Here is a 25284-nt window from a genome sequence, read left to right on the forward strand (position 1 = left end):
GATAGTAGATGAATGTGTATTTATTATTTTTTATCTATTGATTCATTACTTAAATTAAAAATAATTGTTGTATGTATTATTAAATATATAATTACATGACGTATTTTTAATTATAAACAAAGAAACACAAATATAAACTATATATAAATATTAAATTCTATTCGATTATATATATATATATATATATAATATTTATTGTTTAGTTTATATTTGTGTTTCCTTGTTTATCAAACAGATCACAATTTCATAAAATGTGTCACTTGTTCTCCCATTCAACTCGACTTTTGTTAGCGACGAAAAGCAAAGAACAGGAAGGAAATGATTTTACTTCATTTGACATGCTTTCATTTTAAGCCAGTGGAACATTTCTGTTATGAAATGTGTTTATGCTTATGCCTGTTTAGGTCAAGAAGTGAGTTTGTAGATGAATACAGGATCATTGGTGCTGTTAACTGAGTGTACGTGTATATAGCGATCAGGGGAAAAGGTTGACAGTGCCTTCATTCATTCATTCATTCATTCATTCATTAATACTTAATAATTCTTTGCACGAGTGATTCAAAAAGATTATAGGAATACCATTCAGGTTTTCATACGAGCGATAAGTATGTAAATAAACATTGCACCTCAGCACCTCGCTGTCTAAAATAACCGGTGGCCTGTTTTGCAGAAGTCCCGGCTCGCGGTGCTTTTATTTTGAAAGGGGCTCTTATCTCTCTGTAAGCTCAGGCGGAGGTCCCGCCGGTGTGTGTTGCTGTCGCGCCGTCCGCCGTTCACGTGGGTAGAGAGAGTGGAGGACTCCGCTCGCGCTATGGACGCCGTTCACTCCTGTTTTAAAGACAAACTGGGCCAGGCCGTTTTACCCGGAGACGTGTTTTCGTTTGCCGTGTCGGCTGTGGAGGACAGCGCGGTGAGAGCTGAGAAGGTGATCTGCGGGCCCGGACTGCGGCGGAACGGAGACGAAATCCTGGTGTGCAAAAGTGGCATTCTCCGCCATAAAGCACCAAACCTGTACTGGATAGACTCGCAGCAGAAACGGGTGAGACACAGACACACACACACACACACACACACAGAGACACACACAGAGACAGACAAGCAAGATTTTCTAAAAGATTCTAGAAAGAGCCAGAAACCACTCATTCTCCATCATTCTGAAGAACATTTAAGCCAACAAATGGTTCCTGCTCTTATATAGAACCATTGTCTTTATTAAAGTTTTTCTTACAAGTGTAGAGATGCAGCAACATGGGAACTGTGGGCTGATGCTAATATATGATCATTTTTCATGTGCGTACACTATATTTCTCAAAGTATTCACTCACCCATCCAAATAATTGAATTCAGGTGTTCCAGTCACTTCCATGACCACAGGTGTATAAAACCAAGCACCTAGGCCTGCAGACTGCTTCTACAGACATTAGTGAAAGAATGGGTCGCTCTCAGGAGCTCAGTGAATTCCAGCATGGTACCGTGATAGGATGCCACCTGTGCAAGTAGTCCAGTAGTAAGGAAATATCACGACTAAATATTCCACGGTCAACTGTCAGTGGGATTATAACAACGTTGAAGTGATTGGGAACGACAGCAAATCAGCCACAAAGTGGTCGGCCACGTAAAATGACTGGCGGGGTCAGTGGATGCTGAGGCTCATTGCACAGAGGTCGGCAACTTTCTGCAGAGTCAATCAGTACAGACCTCCAAACTTCATGAGCCTTCAGATTACCTCACGAACAGCATGGAGTCTAGAGCAGTGGAGACATGTTCTCTGGAGTGATGAATCACGCTTCTCCATCTGGCAAGCCGATGAGTCTGAGTTTGGTGGTTGCCAGGAGAACGGCACTTGTCTGACTGCACTGTGCCAAGTTTAAAGTTTGGTGGAGGGGGGATTATGGTGTGGGGTTGTTTTTCAGCAGTTGGGCTCGGCCCCTTAATTCCAGTGAAAGGAACTCTTAATGCTTCAGCACCAAGAGATTTTGGACGATTTCATGCTCCCAACTTTGTGGGAACAGTTTGGACAGCCCCTTCCTGTTCCAACATGACTGAGCACCAGTGCACAAAGCAGATCCATAAAGACACGGATGAGTGAGTTTGGTCTGGAAGAACTTGACTGGACTGCACAGAGTCCTGACCTCAACCCGATAGAACACCTTTGGGATGAATTAGAGCGGAGACTGTGAGCCAAGCCTTCTCATCCAATATCAGTGTCTGACCTCGCAAATGTGCTTTTGGAAGAATGGTCAAAAATGTATATTATTTAAAAATAATGTTATTTTAAACATCTGATATTTTTACATAAATTGTAATTGGCTGTACTGATTAAAAAAAACAAAAAACAATAATGCGGTGGGTCCACCAGACCACTGAATAACAAACACAACCCCACCACACAAGGGTTAAAAGCAGTTATCAGCTGATACAGATATGGTTCTGAAATCATCGTGCATCCCTATGATTAACAACATTCATTGCTTTGGCTCAAAAAAAGGTAAGATGTATTTCAAAAGGAGAATTCTGTCTGTGTGTAGGATAGTGATCTTATAAAACAGTGCAGCTGAGCTATAAACAGTACAAAAACCTGACTTGTGAGTCTCCATTTTCAGCCTCCACGAAAGACAGCAAATGGGATAAAGGGGTGTATTTGTGGTCCAGTTTTAAATGTCCATGCACTGTTTTAACTCTGAATTATTTTTAATATTTGGATACTCTCTTGGAATTTTACGTCCTTCCTAATGATTTGTGAATGTATCATTTATTAGCATCAGTACCTTCCTGTACAGAAAAGCCACATATATTTCAATATGTCAAAATGTATAAAAAAAAAAACCCACATGTTTACATGTAACCCTTTTTTTCACATGTGTTAACACATTTTTAACATGTGACAAGTGCAGAAACATGTATTTTACTTGCATGTGAACTTCATGTGACACACTTGTGAGGGCTAGCACCTAAAGAGCTAGTGTGTTCTCTAAATGTGCTCACTTAAACATTCAAGTTCATTACAGGATGAGTATTAGTTCAACTTCTTTCTCCAGTATGTTCCAGTGAAGGGGGAAAGTGTGATTGGTATCGTGACCGCAAAGTCTGGAGACATCTTTAAAGTGGACGTTGGAAGCAGTGAGCAGGCGTCCTTATCCTACTTAGCGTTTGAAGGAGCCACCAAGAGGAACAGACCCAATGTGCAGGTACAGTATCATTATTGAGTGTGAAATATTGATGAGATTCTTTAATTAGCATTTGCACAATGTACATGAACTAAAACATAAAATAGTACAATAAAAATTAAATAAAAGGTTATATAAAAACTTGTAGACAAGAGTCCATATATTCTAGGTATTGCGTGTCATTCCCAAAAAAAGAGTTGATTCTCTTCCAGGTATGTAGGAATCCTGATTTGACTACAAAGTTTTCACACACGGACGTTTAAGTTTGGCCACTGTTTTTTTTTTTTTTTTTAGTAGAAGACAGAGTAGAATATGAAATCCATTAAAAAGTGGGTTGCAATCAACATGTTTGAATGCGATAAAAAGCATGTTTCTCTTTGCTTATTAGCTATATATATATATATATATATATATATATATACACATACATACACACACACACACACACACACACACATATATACATACACACATGTCGCTGTTGTCAGAACAAAACCTTGTATCTCCATTTTTGGAAAATGCCTGAAAATGCCTGTTTACATTGTGTGTATATTTCATGATGATTGGACCAAAAGAAATGGGCCAAAATGACTTGGAAAAAAAAAAAAAAAAAAAAATATATATATATATATATATAATCAGCTTCCCAAGCCCTCTTGTGTAGGTAAATTGCTACTTCAGTCTCACTGGCATTCCTACTCTGACACACTTAATCCCTTCCTGTTTGATTGCTGTTAAATTCTCTTGTAAAAGTACATGCGTACAAGTGCTTATGTTTTATATCCAGAACGTTCTTTTATGGAATCAGCTCTGAAAGTAGCTCAATTGATTCCCTTCTCCTGCGATCGGAGTAGACTCTGGAATCAGAAAGCCTTTAAGGTATTGCCTTAGTGAATAGAGTTGCATGAATATGTATTTGGTAGTGTATGTGTGTGTTTTATGCTCTGTAGGTGGGAGATCTGGTCTACTCACAGTTCATTATTGCCAACAAAGATATGGAGCCGGAGCTGGTGTGTATAGACAGCTGTGGACGGGCCAATGGGATGGGAGTCTTTGGAGCAGATGGGCTTCTTTTCAAGGTTTCTCTGGGATTAGTGCGCAGGTACAAATAGCATCTTAACCTAAAAATATCTTGCACATATTTTAGATGTAGCAGTTTTTGAGCTGTGCTCATTTGTACTTTCTAATCGGCTGTTTACCCTAATGGTTAAGTTAGTGGTCCCCTGTGTGGGAGAGCAGGGTACAGTCCTGGCAGAGAAGACCTCCTTAGGCTTCTAACTGATTGTGACAGCAATATAATGACCTCTCTGTTCTGTCATTGCAGCTCTTATCTAGGTGTTTATTTTGCATAGTCATATCACAATAATAATAAAAAGCCCAATTTATTGTGCAGCCCTGGCAGTAATACTGTAAAAACCACAATCAAAAACTCCAGGAACAGTGATTTTTATGCAAAATTATACATACTTTAGTGCACTAAATCCAGTTAAACACTAATGTTCAGTGTTTTAGTGAAACATCCATAGTATGCTCAACAAAAAACCTTTGCCATTAAAAAGAAAAGAAATATCATCTTGCCTACCACTAATGCAGATAAAATAGTGTAAATGTTATGGAAAGTAGTGCAAAGTAAACACAAATCAAACAGAGTTGATGCTTTTCATTCAGAATTGCAAGTCCTTCATCAAGGAAACAGATTACAGATAGTGAACTAGTACTTGGTACTGTGCAGTGGCAACAAGATCGACAGTGGCTCAGTTATCTTCTGAAACAGTAGTCCCATGTTCTGGTCCTGGAAAACCTGCTTTGGATGTTTTATGGTTTCCTCGCTGCAGCACACAATTCAGTTTAATCTTGGTTATGCTAGATGTGTTATAGCATGCAGGGCAGGAGTACTCCAGCACCAGGGTTGGGAATTACTCTTCTGACATGAGCATAAAAGATATTGTGCATCTACCTCCGCTGTTAAGTTTCTTTTAGTTGTTACTTGATTCCGTTGTTTGTATGTCCACTCCTGTTAGAGATGTTTAGAAAGTCAGTGGAATGTCAGTAAACTGTCAATATGTACTGTATAGTGGAGGGATATTAGAAGTGTAGACGTGTAGTGTATAATGTTGTCCCATTGTGGGTTTATTGCTTTTTATTATAATCATTCATTCTCACTCTGGGCTGAATTTAATGTGTAGATTTTAAAATGCTGTGGCGTCTTTTATTTATATATATTGGAAGAAATGAAGGATGTGCATTTGGGCTAATTTTGATATTCAGGTACTCGTAAGACTTAAAGGGGCGTTCCAGTTCTTGCTAAACTTTGTTATTTGTTGTTATTTAATATTCTGCAGTGAGCATTACATCCCCAATCAGTTTGACAGAATTCTTGATTTTGTATCCTTTTGTGTTTTGTCCATCGCTGTTCTCTGACTAAAATAACCAGCATTCATTTCACAAATACATCCTACAACTATTGGGAATAATGACCTCCTGACTGGCAGCCCAGGCACTGATGAAGAGGCCTCGTCCTCGTATTCGGTTATTGTCAAAACGCTCAGTTTAAAAAAGAAAATCCTTGCCCACCTGAACGCGTTTCTGATAATCAGTCAGCTCAGTAGAGTAACCCTCACAAAATGTGATGTCAAACGCTTGAAGAAGAACATTGTAAGCATGTGCACTTTACACAAAGTAGCACAAGAAGTGATGTCAACATGTTACAAACACAGTAGGCTTTGACTTGTGGGCCGTCAAACTGCTGTAAGTCAGTGTTTCGCACTAATATGTCCGATTTTTATAGGAAAGTAAAAGGTTTGTGAATCATGACCTGTTTTTAAACCGCAGAACTGTTCACACCTTTGTGCTCGTATGTGTGTATTGATTGTGTTCTTTCCGAAGAAAAAATCCCCAATAAGAAAACATTGGTGAATGTCAAAATCTTCTTAAAAATAGTTGGTGAATGAAGTTTGTTTATTAATAATAAATATTTGCAGTCAAGTTAACATCTGCTTCTGATGCCTCTACAAAGCTAAATTCAATTATAAACGTTCTCAACCTCCAAATCATCCCCAAATTGCCAAGCACACAGAAACCCAGTTGTCAGTCATATATCAGAGAGAGCTCTGCATGCTTAATGAATGAATCCAGTTACAGGCATATGCAGATTAACAGCTGTGTTTTTGCCCCTCCACAGTAAGACATTAAAAACAGAGATTTCAAAAACCTCCATCCTGGAGAGCGTTTTTAAAAAAAACCCTATTTTTCACTCCTCAAAGTGATGTTTTTTGCTGTGGGCAAGTGGCCAAAAATATTCAGATGCATGTGGACACGTATTTGCCATCCTAGCAGTAACTTTAGCTGTCTGGTTTGCTTCTGCCTTAGCTGATGATGAGCCGTCATGTGATTTTGTTAAGGTAGTATTTAGGACAGTGAGAGAGTTTTCATTGTTTTGGTTTTTCTTTTCATTTCTTTTTCCTAGAGTAGATGGATGTTCATGTTAAGGCACTTTTGTAGTAATAAAGTGTAATATGTTTAATTTTAAATGTGAGCAAAGAAACTTCACAGCCCTGTAAATCTTTTGGTCTGTATGTTTTCTCTCCAGCTGTCATGAAGAATAGACGATACCTGAATTGAACGATTTCAATATTCAAACCTTTGCTCCTACAATGGTTAACAGAGTACTTGAAAATCTGTGCACATCCCTTGAAGAAATCCCAAAAACACTTACCAAGGACACTTATTTCAGATAGAGTAATTTTCTCTCTCTCTCTCTCTCTCTCTCTCTCTCTCTCTCTCTCTCTCTCTCTCTCTCTCTCTCTCTCTCTCTCTCTCTCCCCCTTTCCTTCCCCGACAGACTACTTGTTCCTCAGAGCGAGATAGTGAAGGACCTTGAGAAGATTTTCCCATTTGAGATGGTGGTGGGTATGAATGGCAGGGTTTGGGTGAAGGCCAAGACTGTTCAGCAGACACTGATTGTGGCCAATCTGCTGGATAGCTGTGAGAACATGACCGCTCAGCAGAGGCAGACGCTCTTCAAGAGGGTGGCGGAGGGCTCCCTCTAGTGGATCTAGTGATGTTCTCAGGTGTGATTCTTGAGGGCTGCTCACAGTGCAGCTCTTTACGATACAAAACTGTTTCTGAGAGACCTTAGCCTGAATTTACTTCCTCAGGTATGACTTACAGCAGTGTATGCAACTCTTCTGAGAGTTAAACATTCAAGTAGGACTCCGAAATGGACTGCAGGTCTGTATTGTTCATGCTGGGGACCATATTCTTTTAGTACTCTATGAGCAGAGTTTTTCTCTGGGTGTCTTGAAGCAATATTTTTGTATAATAAATACATTTTGGATTATAAAGGATGCACAAGTCTCAATCATTAACTGTTTACCTAATGCCTGTAAGGGAAACCATGAAAAGCAGACTTGCCACTTGGGGCAGTTTGATGGGCTCATAGTTAAAGCATACAGTATAGTTAAAGGGGAAGTCCAATTTTTTTTGTTTGTTTGTTTTTTGCTGAAACCTGTCAGCAAGATGTAAAGAATGCTACTTAGACTGGCTTTGAATGACAAGGTGCAAGAGAAAGGTGTAGACTCAGAGACTCGTCTATAAAGAAACTCGTATATACAGATATCTTCTGTATAGTGGTGTTTATAGGAGCAACCAAAAACTCATATATACACAAATATAGCCATCTTATTGACTATGTAAAACAGCTGCCTATACGGTCACACGGAATAGCACAGCAAACAATACACCACCATTAGAAATGCATTAATTAATATAATATGTGTAGTATGGTAGTATGTGATTTTGGACGCAGCAACACAGTGACCAGTTTTTAAGTAATGTTTGTAAACATTACTTTCTGCCAGGTCTGTGTCTCAGGACTCATGTGACATATTCAAAAGCATTTCATGTATAAACTTTGTAATGTAGCTTTTAGAGGCTTTATCCTCTTCAGACTCTGGTTCCTGTCACCACCACTGTGAACAAGTCTGACTCTAAGTTTCTCTAGAATGTAGTGTTTTACATCAGACCACTCAGAATGACTTTATTTACATTTTCTTTATTTAAATATGCAGCAAAATGAAAAAAAAATCCATCACACGATCACTTGAGACAAAAACCCACTTTGTTCTAGCCCTGAATGTGGGGGTACTGAAACACCATACATACCTGGCTTAGGAAAGATCAGTGTATACACGTCTAAGATCAGTCTTGTACAGATTTATAATCCATAATAGAGCAGATTAGAAGCGTCTCAGACAGAAAACTACAAGGTGAGAATACAAAACTATCACACGGCAAAAAGAGCAAGAGAAATCATTCCCTCCCCCCTTGAAGCCCAAATGTTTGGAGTTTTTAATGATAAAAAGGAAGTATGTATAGATGTACATCACTGTTGGAATAAACCCTTTACTGACCAGTTCTTGATTAACGAAATCAATAGAAATGGTCTGAATTGTGTCGCTACACTGACTTACATTAACAGGAAAGTTACTGTTTCTGAGATTTTATTCTGAAAGCTGTTCTCACAGTGAAGGTGTATTCACTACCATGCAACACCTGAGGTTACAAAGCATTTGTTGGAGCCATTGAAAAACAAGAAATGTATATATTTACAGATACATTTTGCTGTGAATAATGCCAGAATGCCTGAAAAGACTAAAGGGTCAAGAGATGTTCTGATAAAAATCCATAATGTTGTAAATTTGCTAGGTGTGGTCCAATTTAGTCAGATTTGCAGGGAATTGGTTAAGTAGGTATAGTGACATAGATACAGTAAATTACTTTAATACTTATATCATTTTTTCTTTGGACAATTAAATAAAATGTCTGAAATGCCTATTGGTGTTGTATGCTGTTATGTTTAATCTTTTTCCAATGCGTTATACTCAGAAAATACATGGAAATTGTGCACCAAAATGGGCAGAAAATGCCATATTTCGGTTTGTTTCCTATAAAAGATGTGTACTCATTTTCACTAAATTTGTAATTTGACAAGGGCTGTTCAACATTATGCATAAACATACATGGGAAGTTATTGAATAAAGAATAAAACTGTTGATGACATTTGACCACTAGCGCATAATACATTATTTTTTTTTATTCTATTTTCCAAGAATTGATGTTCATTTTTACAATTATTGCTTTTTTTAGTGTATTTAAATTCACACTTTTCCTGTTTATCGCCTATTTAATGATATTGCTACACCATGGGGTCTGAGGGGGTTCAGTACACTGTGTGTCCTGTACATATTGTAGTACTGAGAATAAAGCTGACTTGACTTGATATAGTTCCAGTCTCACCAGCGGCTTAGTTTCCAGGTGTTTTTGAATATCACAGCCAGGTGTGTAAGATTAGGACTACAAGTGGACGAGTGTGGATGTCCAGTTCTTTAGGGCTGCATGCTTTTGTCCCAGTCATATGCAGCTTGACTGACACTTTACCTCTTCAGTCCATCTTCTCTATACTGACACAATGCTCAGCACTTGCAGGAAAGAAGACTTACTGGCATGGTCTCTAGCAGGGCTGTTTCTGATCTCCTGGGGTCTCTAAGCAACATGCCTCCCACCCCAGTTAGGTTGTTTCATAAAAAAGAATGAATATGTCAAGGAAAATGGAATATTTAAAGTATTGAACTATAAGAATAACAAAAAAGTGTTTTTAAACATTTTCTGAAAAACACTGAAAATAAGTGTTTACACATATACCCCTGCACATTTTAATGCGTCACAAGCTGTTGACTGGATACCAGTGTGTTTAGAAGTGTAAATACTGTAAATAAGAACACCCTGATCAAGTTTACAATTACAGGTACGTGACCTACATCTCAAATGTTGTAACAGTGCACTTTATGTTCTCTGTAAGGCACTGCTGAGATTTATAGACTGTAGATTAGTTGTGATATCCCACAAAGCTTCACTTCATTTATAACTATTGTTTATTTTAAAAATCACTGAAACTGCAGGTCAAACGGTTGTACAGCAAATCAGCTCATCGGGTTAGACATGGTGATTATGGATCTACAGCACAGGCCCCTGATTCCAGAAACAAAACCAAAAAAATCAATAAAAAACAAACAGGACAACATAGCTGGAAAATGCATCATAGCAGTTTATTGCTGATAACAGATCATTGATAGTGACCAAGGCCAGGTCTGTTTCAGGAAGGTAAAGTGAGGCCAGCGTTGCTGGATCAGAAACACGGAAGGAGCTCAGTGAGTAAATGTAAAGTTCCTTTAAGATTCAAGAGTTTTATTGTCATATGCACAGAAGAAACAGGCAGTTGCACTGTACAATGAAATTCTTACTTTGCTGTTCCTCCAAATATAATCTTAATATAATCTTAGAACAGAAAAAATAGAAAATATGAGAATAACAATAAAAAACAGTGATAAATGTGTGCAAAGGTGCAAGAAAATGTAAGTTACATGTGCGAATGTGCAGGTATGTAGAGCAGCGCTTCATGAAGTGCGTGTTGCAAGTAATAGATGTAAACAGTAGTGTTCTGAGAGAAGCAGTACAGTGTAAGATGGCATGAAGCATGACGTGTAAAGGTTGTTCAGCTTTGGCTTTGAGGACAACTTCTTTACCTGAAAGTCATTGGCTTTCAAGTCATGCTCAAGCCCTGTGTGAGCTGAGGAGTGTTAGAAAGCAGGAGGGTTATAGCGGCAACGTGGCTGAAAACTTTCATTATGTTATGCAGTAATGTCGAGAAATATTATGAGTACTATTAACTAATTTGATGTGAATCATAACTGAAAGAAGCAGTAAAATGTGCTCAGCATATCTACTAATATATATATATTTATATACACACTGCTCAAAAAAATAAAAGGAACACTCAAATAACACATCCTAGATCTGAAAGAATGAAATATTCTCATTGAATACTTTGTTCTGTACAAAGTTGAATGTGCTGACAACAAAATCACACAAAAATCATCAATGGAAATCAAATTTATTAACCAATGGAGGCCTGGATTTGGAGTCACACACAAAATTACAGTGGAAAAACACACGACAGGCTGATCCAACTTTGATGTGATGTCCTTAAAACAAGTCAAAATGAGGCTCAGTATTGTGTGTGGCCTCCACGTGCCTGTATGACCTCCCTACAACGCATGGGCATGCTCCTGATGAGGTGGCGGATGGTCTCCTGAGGAACCTGCTTTCATCTGTGAAGAGCACAGCGCGCCAGTGGCGAATTTGCCAATCCTGGTGTTCTCTTGCAAATGCCAAGCATCCTGCACGGTGTTGGGCTGTGAGCACAACCCCCATCTGTGGACGTTGGGCCCTCATACCATCCTCATGGAGTCGGTTTCTAACCGTTTGTGCAGACACATGCACATTTGTGGCCTGCTGGAGGTCATTTTGCAGGGCTCTGGCAGTGCTCCTCCTGTTCCTCCTTGCACAAAGGTGGAGGTAGCGGCCCTGCTGCTGGGTTGTTGCCCTCCTACAGCTTCCTCCACGTCTCTTGGTGTACTGGCCTGTCTCCTGGTAGCGCCTCCAGCCTCTGGACACTACACTGACAGACACAGCAAACCTTCTTGCCACAGCTCGCATTGATGTGCCATCATGGATGAGCTGCACTACCTGAGCCACTGTGTGTGTGTGTGTGTATATATGAATATGTGCATATGTATATATGTTTATGTATATATGTATATATGTGTATGTATGTATGTATGTATATATATATATATGTGTGTGTGTATGTATATATATATATATATATATATATATAATGTGTGTGTGTGTATGTATGTATGTATGTATGTAAATATATAACATTACACCCTTCACATTTTTTCTGGAATTCTTTAAAGTGACCGCCAGAAACAGAGATGGTGTCTAAGGTCAAAAGTATCAGAATGCAGTGGTTCATTATCTTTATGACCCATTATCATCCCGTCCATAGCAGTTCTTTACTGCTTCCGCATGGTTAATGTTTGATGCATTCCCAAACCTTAAACCAGGCCTTTCTCTTCTCACATCATTACTGTAAAAGCAATTTTATATATCTATGACTTTAAACATCAACAAATGCAGTGAATGTGTATACAAAGCGTATTTTATACATTTATACAAATCATGTACTTGAAGTCGATATATATTGAATGTATTAATTTGCCGTTACAGATTCAGTATATATCTTTGTGCTTTGTTAGTCCGTTACTGTGTGACTTTTCACACAAATAGCATCAGCTCTGGTCAGTATCAGTGCTGCTTTTTCTGTGATGTAGTTTATGTGAGTGTTATGCAAAATTTGGCAAGTGAAGGCGGTTACTCTACAGTTTGACTTCTGTTAGCATCATTTGGTCCCTGGTTTTCAGTTAGTCTTTAATCACGTTTCAAAAGAGCTTGAGCTTGAGAAAAATAGCCGTGCAGATTATTTTGAAAAACTGAAAGTAAGGCCCAATACCCTTTTACCCCTTGCCCCTTTTACCCCTTACTACTTAACCCTTACCCCTCTGTTTTTTGAGTTCACGCCTAGGGGTAAGGAGTCCCGATTTTAGTTGATAGAGGGGTAGGGTGAAGCTTTAGGGCTACTTGGCCCTGCAAATGGGCACTCCAAATGGAGTGTTATGAGAAAAAAGAAAAAACCTGGCAAGCAGACTGTACAAGTGACCGAAGAAACCCACAAATGTGAGTATTTTCTCTGTTAAACAATTTGATAGCCATTCTATTACCTTAGTTTAATGTTGTTTCAGTGTGTTGTGGTGCTTTTAATCTTAATAAGCATGAAAATCACTAGTAGTATGCTGATGTCTAGCTAGTTATCTAAAGTTCCACCTTAAATGGTGCAGCAGTTTAACCATTTAAGGTGGAATAGGAATATTCAAACAAGAAGCCGGCGAATAGCTGACTTAGCTTCACCGAAGAATTAGGGGTGGGCGATAATAAATAATAAATTACACCCCCCCCTCTTTCAAAGCATATGAAACCCTGAATGAAACTAAAGCCCAGCAGCAAGGTGGCTGAAATTTACTGCTCCTCTGCTACCACAACAGACTGGCATGTTCTTTTTTTATTTCAGGGTTGTCCCATTTTGGAAGGGAAGATTTCCACCACGACCCTCTGTAAGGGGTAGGGTAAAAATAAGAAATGGGATTGAGCCCAAGTCTCCTGTAGTTAAGGTGAAGGGACACCTAATACCAAACAAATTATATATTTGGTTGTTGAGGCTTGTGTAATTTTATGTAATATGTTTTTCTGTAAATTTTTCTGACACAGATAGCTTAATAGTCATTTTGACTTCAAATGAAAAGAACAAAGGATGATCTCTGACTTTTGCACAGTACTGTGTTTAATAAAAACATAGTGAGGTAAAATGCATTAAGGTCCTTTTCAACCTATAACCCATATTTTACAGTGTAGTTTACTCTTGTGTTTCCAAACACACAACACACAGTTACCTGAGTACTCTGAGTGTAATTGTGAAATCAATCATTCACCACAAAAGCAAAGGTTGATTTTGATGACGTGGCAAGAGGAGTCAACAGTTAAAAAATCTCATGTATCTTGTGTCTTTAATTGAGGTGAATCATCTGACTACGCCACAAACGGAGCAACTTTGGCCGCGACACACCCAGCTCTTAACAACTGACGGGTCAAAGTAACTACTCAGCCCGGAGGATCTCTCCACATCGTCTCATGATCCGCACCAGGTGTTCAACAGCCAGCCTTTTCACATGACAACAGTGCAATTATTTACCATCATCTCCACTGGCATCACCATGGAACCACTATGGGCATTCAGCACAAGACCAAACACAATAAGCACAAGTCCATTACAACTTATGGAGTCCTTTCCAACTTGAAAGAATTCAATGATTCATCATAAATCTTGTGCTGTAATGATATAGTACAAAATTATTATACATTTTCATTATCGATGTGTTACAAATTGTCATTTTAGTCTATACACAAGGCTCCTGGATGGTGCACAAGGTGAAAGCAGTAGGAAAAGTTTTGCTCAGGCATTTCTAATTTATTCACTTGTTCTGCATAGTTTTCATTAGTCTAGCAAATAGTACAAAAGGTTTTACACACTTCAAACAACATTTCAAACATCGGCAATTCCAGCACATCCAATATTGTCATCTAAAAAGGCACATTATTAGTAATTACAGCTTTCTGAACCAGTAAGAGTTGCATATTCTCCACTCTTGGGCTTCTCCTTAATCATGTTGATTATCGACAAAACAATAGAAATACTGTGCTTCATTTGTTGTTACTCGTGTAGCAGTGGCTGCTTTTTTCTCTTGTGTGTTCAGTGTGATATGATAGGTTTATTCAGCATCAGTGAGGGTGTAGTGTAAACGTTTATTTTGTTTAACATTCACTTCAAGTGTTCCACCTCTGCTATCAGCAGTTTTTAGTATTCTTCTTTGATGGTGGTAGATAACGTGTCCGTCAACAAGCTGTTGCTAGCGCTAGCGACTATAGCAACGTTCCCATGGACATCGTGGGTGACAGTGGGTGGGGTGGCTGTGGTGGTGGAGGCCTGATGGGACTGCTGCATCTTCTTCCTGTTGATCTTCCTCTCTTTGGCACGTCTGTTCTGGAACCAGATCTTTACCTGTGGAGCACAAAGCAGGAATGAGAATAGTGTTCACCAGTGCTATGTCAAACCAAGTCTTCCTTTATATCATGTTTACTCAGTTCTAAGCGCAGTCCTGGACTAAGACTCATTTTTAGTGGATGACAGCTGTTAATAATCCATTTTGGTCAAGCAGTGAAGATGTGTGTGAAGTCCATGTGTGGAAAATCCTTCCTTAGTACAGTTTGCTAACTGTAGTCCAGGAGTACCCCTAACTAGTATATAGTCAGTGGAGAAGTGGGAATACTGTGTTTTCTATAGGATCCCCAACTCTATTATTAAAGTAACTAAAAAGTGTTTCTGTTTTTTGTTTTTTCTTCCAAACAGAATATCAACCTAAATCTCATAAAATATAGGGGAACGCAGGGAACAACCTAATGTGGTAATACAGACTTTTTATGTTGTTAAAGAAGGTCAAGCAGCATGCCTCTGTTGTTGGAAGAAAACCTTGTATCTCCAAAATGGTAACTTTACAGGAGAAGGAGAAAAACCTATTTCACTTTTAATATAAGTCAGTGGAACCAGAATTTTTCCCAATTCATTTTAGGTTGTTTCTTTTGGTTCATTCATCATGAAGTTTACACACAATGTAAAGAACAACAGGGATGGAGATACAAGATTTTGTTCCGACAACAGTGATTATTCTGGCCACATTACCATATTTTCTAGCCACGGTCTCCCATGAAAATTCAGAGCTATTTGTCAGTGTTTTAAAGAGATCTGTGCAAAAGAGTGTTTTCAGAGCAAGTAAGTAATTTTTTTGGTTACTGAGCTGTTTGAGTAAATCAAAAAATTCTACCTTATATTACTTTAATCACCATCATCAACTAACTCACCTTTACTAAACAAAGGCAAATAAAGTATTTTTGTTTCATATGTTTACACAGATTTTAAAAAGAAAAAGAAAACATCTGAAAACAGGGATTTTCTTCTTTAAAATGTTAGTATTTTATTGGTTTTAAATATGTATATTAAATTGATGAAATTGACATTAACTGCTGGTAAAGCTGTAGTTACTCAGGATGTGTGAAGATATTTATTTGCTGTCCTTCACTGCACTTTGTGTGCACTAATTCATCAGACTTTTCGAACAAGTGTTAAACTGACCTTCCGTTACAATTGACCTGTAACATTGCGCTTACCATCATTTCTGGTGGAATTGTACATGAACAGTAGGTGCTAGAAACAAAGTTCAAGTTCTTTTGTACCAGAGATGTTGATTGTTTAAAAATGGTATTTTCCCTTCTTCAATATTATTAAAGTTATTTAAAAAAAATGCGTTGGGTCGTACTCCACTCTCCCCTCAGTTACTTTACGTAGATGCACTTGTTCATGTGTCAAGTGTAAAGGATTAAAAGTCTTCCAAATAAAGTTGATGGGAAGGTATTCCCAATTTATCTCAAGAAATATGGCCTGGAACAGGACTGTTGGAGTTATTGTCATCAGACCCAGCTGTAGGCTTTTTCATAAAGTCAAGTAGCATGCTTGATCAGGCGCCACTGCTCGCCAGCCTTCTGGACCGGCTGAAGCCCTGAGCTTCTTGCTTTAAACGCTGTGTGATCCTCAGCCTCAGATGCTGCTGCAGCATAATCATAAATTAATCAAGTTTACCACTGTTTTTTTTTTCCTTGCCACTGTCACCACTGGCTTGCTCACGGGGGCTCGGACCCGGATTTTCTTTTCTTTTTCTTTCTGTAATACTGATTGCTCTGTAAAGCTTCTTTGTGACAACATCTGTTGTAAAAAGCGCTATATAAATAAATTTTGCTTGCTTGCTTGTTTTAATATTTTCATTCCCACATTACTGCCATAGATTAGGTAGCTAATAAAATGTCAAATAATGCTTTTTTGAGTGAAAATAAGTTCCCCTACAGGAACTGAAAATGTGCTGAACACTGTTTATTGGCTGAATTTGACATCTTTGGAGCATATATATATATATATATATATATATATATATATATATATATATATATATATATATATATATATATACAAACTGAGAAACATATATATATTTGCAGAAAAATGCCATGTTTAAGTGTGTTCTCTATAGAGAATGAGTGAAACCAATTGTCATGTCAAAATTCAACATGTAATTTGTGTTCAAGCCTTTGCATACAACTGTTTCAGGAGTGTACTGGTGATACAGCTTGTGACTGGATGAGTCTGCGCTCTGTGGTCAAACACAAAGTCACAGACACAAATGTATCTATTGGTATCTGTAGGTGAGTTAAAGGGAAATCAGTCTTCTCAGAGATGTATTTATGCCATATACCTCAAGATCTGCACCACTACACCAGTGGGTTTATTTATTTTTTCCATGCTCTGTTCTTTGTTCTCCTCATTCCCTTATTCAGTAAGTAATCTTGAAACCTCTATGAAGGTAAACTGTAAGTTATGTAGTTCTGAGAGATTGAATTGTGGTCCTACACAGGGGTTTCATGTGGTCTTGGCTCACCCACCTGTCGTTCTGAGAGGTTAAGAGTCACAGCCAGCTCTGCCTTCCTCCTGATGGTGATGTAGCGGCTGAAGTGGAACTCTTTCTCTAGCTCTAGCCGCTGGTGGTCACTGTATACCACTCGGTACTTGTCCTTCGTTCTGGTCTTCCCTCCTGCAGGGGACAAAGCAAAGATGAAATTATAATTTTTACATATTTTATTTTATTTTTTGTGGAATGAGTAGTCTGTGCTGGTCTGTAGAAGATAGTTAAGAGGATAGGAGTGGTCAATACCAGTCCTTATATGGCTGCTTCATGGGTTAACATTATCTTTGTTTGCATATAGGTCAAAGAGGTTGACCTTCAAATTGGCAGGGTGACATACTCTAGAGTAAAATACTTGGGGTCATCCATTCAGGCGGTAAAGTAAATTACTGCGTGTGTTTCCCCTCATAATAGGTAAGTTCCCTTTGAGTGATATCAAAATCTATCACCTCTTGTATTTATAGTATTTGCTTGACACTAATGAATCACAAGACATATAAAGCAGCATCATAACTGTGTACACAGAACACTAGGACTATTTGTAGAGACTATTAATTAAATCAATCCCATTAAAAATCTGTCAATCACTGGTTTACAGCACAGAGGCAGTTTTCAAACAAAGTGCAAAGAAATGACCGTCTTATAATAATATATTTAGTCTAGAAATGTTTAAAGCCATGGGCAAATGGTTCTAATATTATTCTGAAAAGTTATTGTATGTGTGATTTTTGTGCTATTTTGTCTTTTGATAACCATCAAAAGTTTCTCATAAATCGTTTTCATGCCACATCACCTGTGCGTCATATTCTCTGTAGCTTTCATATTTCATAAGCTACATTCAAAAGCTGGGCGTCATATGGGGCTGTAACTGTCTTCTTTCCAGTCAAATAGATGGGTGATGAAATTTTAAACCCTTATAATAAAAACAATTTTTTTTCTACTGACAGTCGACCCACAAATCTGGGCTATAAACTATAAACAGATAGCGTCTCTTCAGTGATATGCTATGTAAAAATTATTTTTCTAAAATAATATAAAGAGCGTTTAAGATTTTTGGCTTTCGGCAGTAAATTGTAAGCATGCAGCAATATGTGTTGATCATAAAACACATTTTCTGTTAAACTTGTTTTTTGCTATTTTTCAGTATTGGAGATATTAAATCTAACATATCTATTGACCTCAGAGTCAACTTTTATGTCAGCTTTTATCAAAATGGATAATTATTTGCACTGTGAAGAAAAAAAAAACGGCAGAAGATAAATATATATACACCCAGTGCTTAAGGTGGTTTAGTCACTAATGGTATTGATCTAGCATATGTTCTGTCGAGACACTGAGTTGATATAATGATAATGAGCAAATGTTCTGACATGCTATGAGATAAGACATGCTGTTAGTACACACACACGTGTCCACAGCAAAGAATCTGTGTTTTCAAATTAGAGGGAAAAGAATTTCATGCTATAAAGAAGGAAGTCATGTTAAAATATCTAGAATTTGCTGAGTGTTGACGATCTTGATGTGAATATTTTGTCCAGAAATCACCAGAAACAGGTAATTATATTATATACCATATATATAATGTACTGGCTGTACCTACATTCATGGACACAGTATCTTTATGGACAGAAGCCATTATGGTTGTGAATTTTTGTATATTATCAAGTTCACAAATCACTTGTACTTAACTTTATATTAAGTCTTCAAATACTTCCTACATAAACTATATAACATGAACACAGACTACGTAATATGAACATATTTAAAGTGTGTGTGTGTGTGTGTGTAATTAATTAAAAGTATGAATGGCTAATGCTATTAAAAAGCCTAGAAACTAGTTAATAGAAAAAGTTTAAATACAGCTGCCTTGAAATAAAATATTTATAAATAAAAACTAAAGCTGTTCCTGAATAAGTAAGACTGTGGCTCTCGTTTATTTGGCACAAGGATCTTTGTCCTTCTATAAGTTTCATAATAGCATGATTAGGTGCTTGGACAGATTTTTCATCAACTTTCATCAAAGTTTTTTTTTTCTTTCCTGGGCTTACATGCCATGGGTCATATGTGAAGTTGCAAAGTCAGTTGTGCACAAATTATGTACAGGAACTAATACAGATAATCTATATAGAGGAAATGTACATTTTAAATGCTTTGCGCATAATTAATGTTGTTCAGTCAGAGACGTATGGTTAACACAAGTGATGGAATTCTTATTAAGCAACTGTAATATGATCAAAAGAATTATACTGTTATGCGGTACACTACATTACGGTAACGTGTTACCTTGTACTGTGTCAGCTCTGGCACTGAAACATACCAAACTGTACACTGTCAGAAGAAAAGAGGTACTGTGCAGGTACATTTTGTTCCCCAAGTGTAAATGTACCTTTAAGGGTACAAAATGGTCCAGATGTGTACTTTAAAGGAGTTTAAAAGTGCAGTATATTCGCTTTCCCAGGGGAAAGGGGGGTTTTTGTACTTTGTCATAACTAAGTCGACGCAAAAGCTAATTGTAGTGGCATAATTACAGTCATATGCAAAAGTTTGAACATGCCTGGTCAAGCAGGATGTTTTGTTGAAGTTAACATACCCTCTATGGAGAATCAACATACTGGGGGGAAAAAATAAAAACATATTAAATATGCTGTAACCTTTGTATGTGACACGTTTTATTTTTAATTCTTTTCCCAATATACAATAAATAAGCAGCAACTGTGTATGAAAATGTGCAGGAGTGTGTTCTCTGCAGAGGAGGTGTTAACTTACTTTCACTTCAACGAAAATGTCATGTGACCAGGGTGCTAAAGACTTACCTGGGGTCTCACCCCAGTGCCAGCTTTTGTACCCTGAATGTCACAGTTTACTGCCTTTTTGAGTGTAAATCTAAATGGTTTGGAAAGAATAAATGCAACATCACTCAATGTGACCTTGGTTGTCATTTTTGTCATACAGCTGCAGTGTCCACTATTACTTTCTCGATTTCCTTCAGGCAGTCCACCTCAGACGTGTTTTCATATGTCTCTCTCTCTCTCTCTCTCTCTCTCTCTCTCTGCCACGTTCACACACATGCACCCCTGTCACTCTTATCAGTTTTCGTGGGTTCCTCCTGGAGTGGACACAGCAGGGTGCGGCCTGCATGTCATCAGACAGGCTGGCTTCTGATGTTAGCTTTTCAGAAAATCTTTCACCAGGCGTCAGGCTGTGGCGCTCAAAAGACGCCTTGTGCTTTGACCCAGTGATGGATAATACACTAATGTGTGGCAACACTGCACCACCTTTGGACACCCAACTTGTCGAGCATAGTACTGTATACATGCGTGTTCATCCTCTACTATGGAACCATTCACTCTATGGCTAAACAAAGACCAGTGTTGGACAAATTAATCACCCAAACAATACTGTGCTATTATTTTATCATTATTATTATTATTATTAGTAGTAGTAGTAGTAGTAGTATTAGTAGTAGTAGTAGTGTTAGAAATATTAAGATAGTAGTAGGACTCCAAGCGCATAGTGCTGGAACCCCATTATCTTATTGTTATGATTATTATTATTAGTAGTAGTAGTAGTAGTAGTAGTAGTGGTAGTAGTAGTAGTGGTAATGGAATTAGTAGAATAGTAGTAGTAGTATTAAAGATCCAAGCAAATAATGCTGGGATCCTGTTGTTGTTTGTATTCTGTTTGTACTTAGTAGTAGTCATGGTATTAATAGTATTAGTAGTTGCTGCATTTTCCCTCTGGGGTCAATAATGGATTCTGATTCTGATTCTGATTATAGTATTTTCTATTTATTGTTAAAGCCAAATTATGACCCAATAGGTGAGCTGATTTCATTGCTTATAAACTACGAAACAACAAACAAATCAATTTTGTTAAATGCAAAACCATTGTTTGAAATACCTGATCAATGTTTCCCTTATTTAGGTCTCACATGTCTATAAGTTTTAGTGAGTCGAAATCACCATCAGATTTTTCTTGTACCTTTAGAGCAAATCAAATATCACTATGTTGTTGTAAAAAATAAAAAGGAAGACCATACAATTTATGAAAGTTCAGCTGATCTGCTCCTAATCACTAATTGACTGCTGTATGTTAGGTCTACATTAGTAATACAAAGCAATGTTGTTGATCATTCCACTGGTTCTAGTGGGTCTTGTCTGTTCTTCTAGCAAACCCAGAACTTCTAGACTAATATGGTACAAACTCAGCTGAGATAGTGAGTGAAATTAGCTGGGAGCTCAGTGAGATACAGAGTTAAATGAGGTGCATGCTCAGGTGAGATAGTTAGTAAAATCAGCTAGCGTGGTGTTTGGTGAGCACACAGGCCAAAAAAGGTTCACCAACTGCAGCTGACCTGTCCATCTTATGGCAGAAGGTTATGCTTCGCTTTATTTTATTTGGTCATTAACTTACAAATCCAATACAGAGGGCTGGTTAATGTCGCAGGCAAACCATACGGTGACACGTGTTCATGGCCTAGATTTAGACCTAACACAACTGGCCAAGATGCAAAGCCCAATGGTGATCATTGGGTTACTATAAACGTACAGCTTTGAGCTGGCTAAATTTGGGTATTAAGATTATCCTGAGTTGGAATTATCAGTGTAACTTGTATCGAGCGCTGTTTAAAACTCCATCAGAGCCCATATACATGTTAGTAAAAGACCGGGTTGCCGTTTACAGCTTGGGAAAGCTTCAGTAAACTCTCCATGACCCCATTACACATTTACAGAAAAGTTTTTGCTATTACATTAACAGTAGTCTAATGGCTCATTATCATGGTCTGTAGCTCATAGACACAGAAAAATTGGCCTGTCAATAAAATGATAAAATACAGTAGTAAAGCTTGAGTTGTGAGGTTAATTGGTAACACTGGCTATATGAGGCCTCAAATGTACTCAAATGATAACCCCATAATGGGTGTTATAAAGCAGGCAATATGGATAGTTACGGCGGTAGTAACACGCTCTGCTAGCCTCCAATAAATGAATAAATTCATAAATAAATAAATCAATTAGATAACATAAGGATATATGTAAATGCTGCATTACAAAACGCATATTATAAATAAGCAGTTCGATCTTTACATATATTAGACAAAATGAAGCTGGTGGCACATTCTGTCCAAAGTCCAAACTCTGACTTTCTTCTCACCTTCTTCTTCCGCTAAGCGTAGCTTTCCACGTTCTGTACCAGTAAAATGTGGCATACAGTGCCAGTCAACACATCATTGCGTCTCTCAGATATGTTTTTAAAAGTACGCCGCAGATGAATTTATGGCTACCGCAGTGTAAAAAGCCATTGGGTGCCGTTATGACACATATGTACACATACGATACAAGAATACCACTTTCTTATCACCTCATAACAATTAGCCTTCATGTAGCCCCTGATAAGCTTGTAGAAATTCATTAATAATGGGTACATTACACGCTGCCTGGCCAACAGCAGTGCTGGCATTTCTCTAGTCAGTTTACGTGGGTTTCAGTTTTAGTTTACTCGAATAGAATGAACTAAGCAGCGGACGCTGGATCTTAAACATAATCTCGATGATGATGGTCGTCTGAGTTTTATGTATTGGAACAGTAAAGATTGAGCTACAGTTCCAGGTAAGCCTGTGGAAATACAGTAACAACGGCTAAATTACACTGTACTGGCCAGTAACCTTATGAGTTACATAGTGGAAGCAGCAGCATTGTTGATATATTTTATTTTTATATTTTTATATTTATATATTTCATAATATATGTGTGTCAAGAGTCAATTAGCGCAAGCAGGTTTCAGTTTTAGCTCAACATGGATGAGTCACAGCAGCACTGGTTGTTTGAACTGCGCTGCAGTAGTTAGATTTTAAAGTTTAAGAAAACATGAGGATTATGTATTGGAACAGTTACCACTGAGCTACAGTTACAGTTACATTGCTTGGCTATTTTTAAAAGCAGCAGATGGATGGACCAAAAAATGCTTAGTTTAAAAAGAGCCAGTATAAAAAGTCAGCAAAAGGGAGCAAAAAATCAATCTTAAAAAGTTAAAAATGACGCTTGTCTTTAACTACGCCTGCAAAAGTTCAAAGCGGTTGCAGATAAACGACTGTACTTCTGCTTCTGCTCTTCAACTTTAGAGATTTGAACTAAGAAATATCCTGTTTCCAGAATAATGAGCAGCACCCAGGGACTGAGAAAGCTGTATGAGATCAAGAGTGAAGCGCTTTACTGACAATAACATCTAGAATGCCTCATATAATAAGAAAGCTTATCAAGACGTTACTATAAATTGATCATTACAGTATATTATTTGTCATTTATCAGTTGTTTGGTGTTTCCAAACAAGAGTGAGGCACGCAGAGCCCGTTTAAAACGTGGCTTTCATTTTTAGCTCCAGTTTTTGGATCTTAAGCACTTAATCGGCATGAGTTGGAAACGTCAAGTACTAAAAGGCTCTTGTCTGCTCTGGGATGAGTTCGAGGGCAGAAGGGTCAGTACCTGTGGTCGCAGGTGGGCCGCGCCTCATCCACTCGGCCTGCTCTCTCTCCGAGAGGGGGGAGAGGTGCGGATTAACAGCAGCAGCCGGAGGCACGGCGGGATTCGGAGCTCCGGCGGTCGGCAGGCTCCTCTGCTCCGGAGCGGGCACCAGCCCCACGCCGCTGGGGCCCAGGCCGGGGTACGTGTGCGCTGAGCCGTGGCCGTACAGGGGCCACTCGTCGTGGGGCGCGCCGTACACGGGGCTCCAGCCGCTCTGCTGGTGCTCGAGCGCGGCGACGTGGTGGTGGTGGTGGTAGCCGCCGTAGTCCGAGTAAGGGGGAGAGGGGTACACGCCCTGGTGGGCTCCCATGCTCAGGTTCACGTGCCTCACCGGATTCCCGTACATGCTTCCAGCGCCGCCGCCACTGTCCCTCTCCAGCAGGTAGCTCACGGACATCTTCGCATTGCCAGTGCGCCTGGAGCGCGAGCGCAAGCACGAGCACGAGCGCGGGGGCAGCCCCGGTTTGACTTTAACCAGGACCTCACCACCTCTCTCTCTCTCTCTATCTCCCTCCCTTCCCTTCCGTTCCTTCCTGCTATCTTCCTCTTTCCTGGAGCGCACAGGGCGCACCTGAGCGCGAGGTGTGTTTGCACAGCAGCGCGGTGACGCACGCGCGCGCGCGCAGGTTTTACAACCACCGGGGCAAGATGACGGGCGCCTCATGATGGGGATGGCGAATGGGGGGTAGGGGGTGTTATTATTGCCCCTGCCTGTATTGTTCTGAGAGAACAATGAGCAAAGATCTTAAGAAACGGAGCTGGAGAGAAGTTGAAGGGGTTTTTGGTCACACCGTGAAAAAAAAAGTTCAGGCGCAAACTTTTGGCAGCAGAAAACTGCCGCTAATGCAGCCGCGTGAAGGCTGCTACACTGACAATCTGCTCCTATTTCCTGCCTGGCTCTCTCTATATTGCATAAGCATCTACATCTGCAAACGTCTGAACGCCCCCAGTCATGTCACATGCTTTCTTGACTTTCTAAGTAAAAATAAGCAGCACAACCTCGACAGAGAACGCGCTTAAATATGGCACTGATATGCGAGCCTTAGTGCACAATTTCTGAGTTTAACATGAAAAAAAAAAGCATAAACGAAAAAGGTGCCATAACCTTTTCCCCCAGTGTGTTAAACCCAGCAAGTAAACAATAGCAGTGAGCTGTCGTCTTGACCAGAGGCATTCAAAGTTTTGCATTCAGCTGTATGCAGGGAGGTTTCAGGCACTTGGAGACACTTTAACAGACTCATTCTTATTCATATTGAAACTGACGCTTTCTGAGTGAGCAATGAGAACATTTAGCTTATTAATCAGAATTTTGAAAATCAGTGTCTCCAACACAAGTGCCCCATTTTAACCAAAACCCGGTCCCATTATACCTGGGCAAAAGTCACAGGCGCTTATGCAAACTATTAACCTGGTGAAAAGTGTTTTTGCTTGGAAAAATACCTTACAGAATTCATTTACTGCAACAGGAGTCAGTCTGCCTAAAGAAAACAAGGAGGACAGTTACAGCATAAAACA

At 38.8% G+C, this 25284-nt stretch overlaps 2 protein-coding genes across 2 annotated transcripts; one reads left to right on the forward strand and one right to left on the reverse strand.

Moving 5' to 3' along the window:
- Positions 1-713: 713 nt before the first annotated feature.
- LOC108430968 (exosome complex component RRP40) lies at positions 714-9447 on the forward strand. The gene is made up of 4 exons (XM_017703798.2): positions 714-1039; positions 3039-3188; positions 4118-4269; positions 7009-9447. The coding sequence occupies exons 1-4, from the start codon at positions 812-814 to the stop codon at positions 7214-7216; spliced, it is 738 nt and encodes a 245-aa protein (XP_017559287.1). The 5' UTR covers positions 714-811; the 3' UTR covers positions 7217-9447.
- Positions 9448-13445: 3998 nt separating this feature from the next.
- On the reverse strand, positions 13446-24297 carry cdx1a (caudal type homeobox 1a). Its single transcript, XM_017703755.2, has 3 exons — positions 23731-24297; positions 17229-17377; positions 13446-14742 (listed from the first exon to the last, which is right to left on the reverse strand). Exons 1-3 carry the CDS (start codon positions 24164-24166, stop codon positions 14539-14541), a joined length of 789 nt encoding a protein of 262 aa, XP_017559244.1. The 5' UTR covers positions 24167-24297; the 3' UTR covers positions 13446-14538.
- Between the last annotated feature and the right edge of the window lie 987 nt (positions 24298-25284).

Source organism: Pygocentrus nattereri, chromosome 11 (genome assembly GCF_015220715.1).
Source record: "Pygocentrus nattereri isolate fPygNat1 chromosome 11, fPygNat1.pri, whole genome shotgun sequence".
In the NCBI taxonomy this organism is placed as follows: Eukaryota; Metazoa; Chordata; class Actinopteri; order Characiformes; family Serrasalmidae; genus Pygocentrus; species Pygocentrus nattereri.

Coding starts and splice junctions, on each gene's coding strand:
- LOC108430968 (XM_017703798.2), top strand. CDS start 812: ATGGACGCCGTTCACTCCTGTTTTAAAGACAAACTGGGCCAGGCCGTT. Junction 1,040..3,038: donor TAGACTCGCAGCAGAAACGG/GTGAGACACAGA, acceptor TTCTTTCTCCAG/TATGTTCCAGTGAAGGGGGA. Junction 4,270..7,008: donor TCTCTGGGATTAGTGCGCAG/GTACAAATAGCA, acceptor CTTCCCCGACAG/ACTACTTGTTCCTCAGAGCG.
- cdx1a (XM_017703755.2), bottom strand. CDS start 24,166: ATGTCCGTGAGCTACCTGCTGGAGAGGGACAGTGGCGGCGGCGCTGGA. Junction 17,378..23,730: donor CGGCCCACCTGCGACCACAG/GTACTGACCCTT, acceptor TGTCCCCTGCAG/GAGGGAAGACCAGAACGAAG. Junction 14,743..17,228: donor TTAACCTCTCAGAACGACAG/GTGGGTGAGCCA, acceptor TGTGCTCCACAG/GTAAAGATCTGGTTCCAGAA.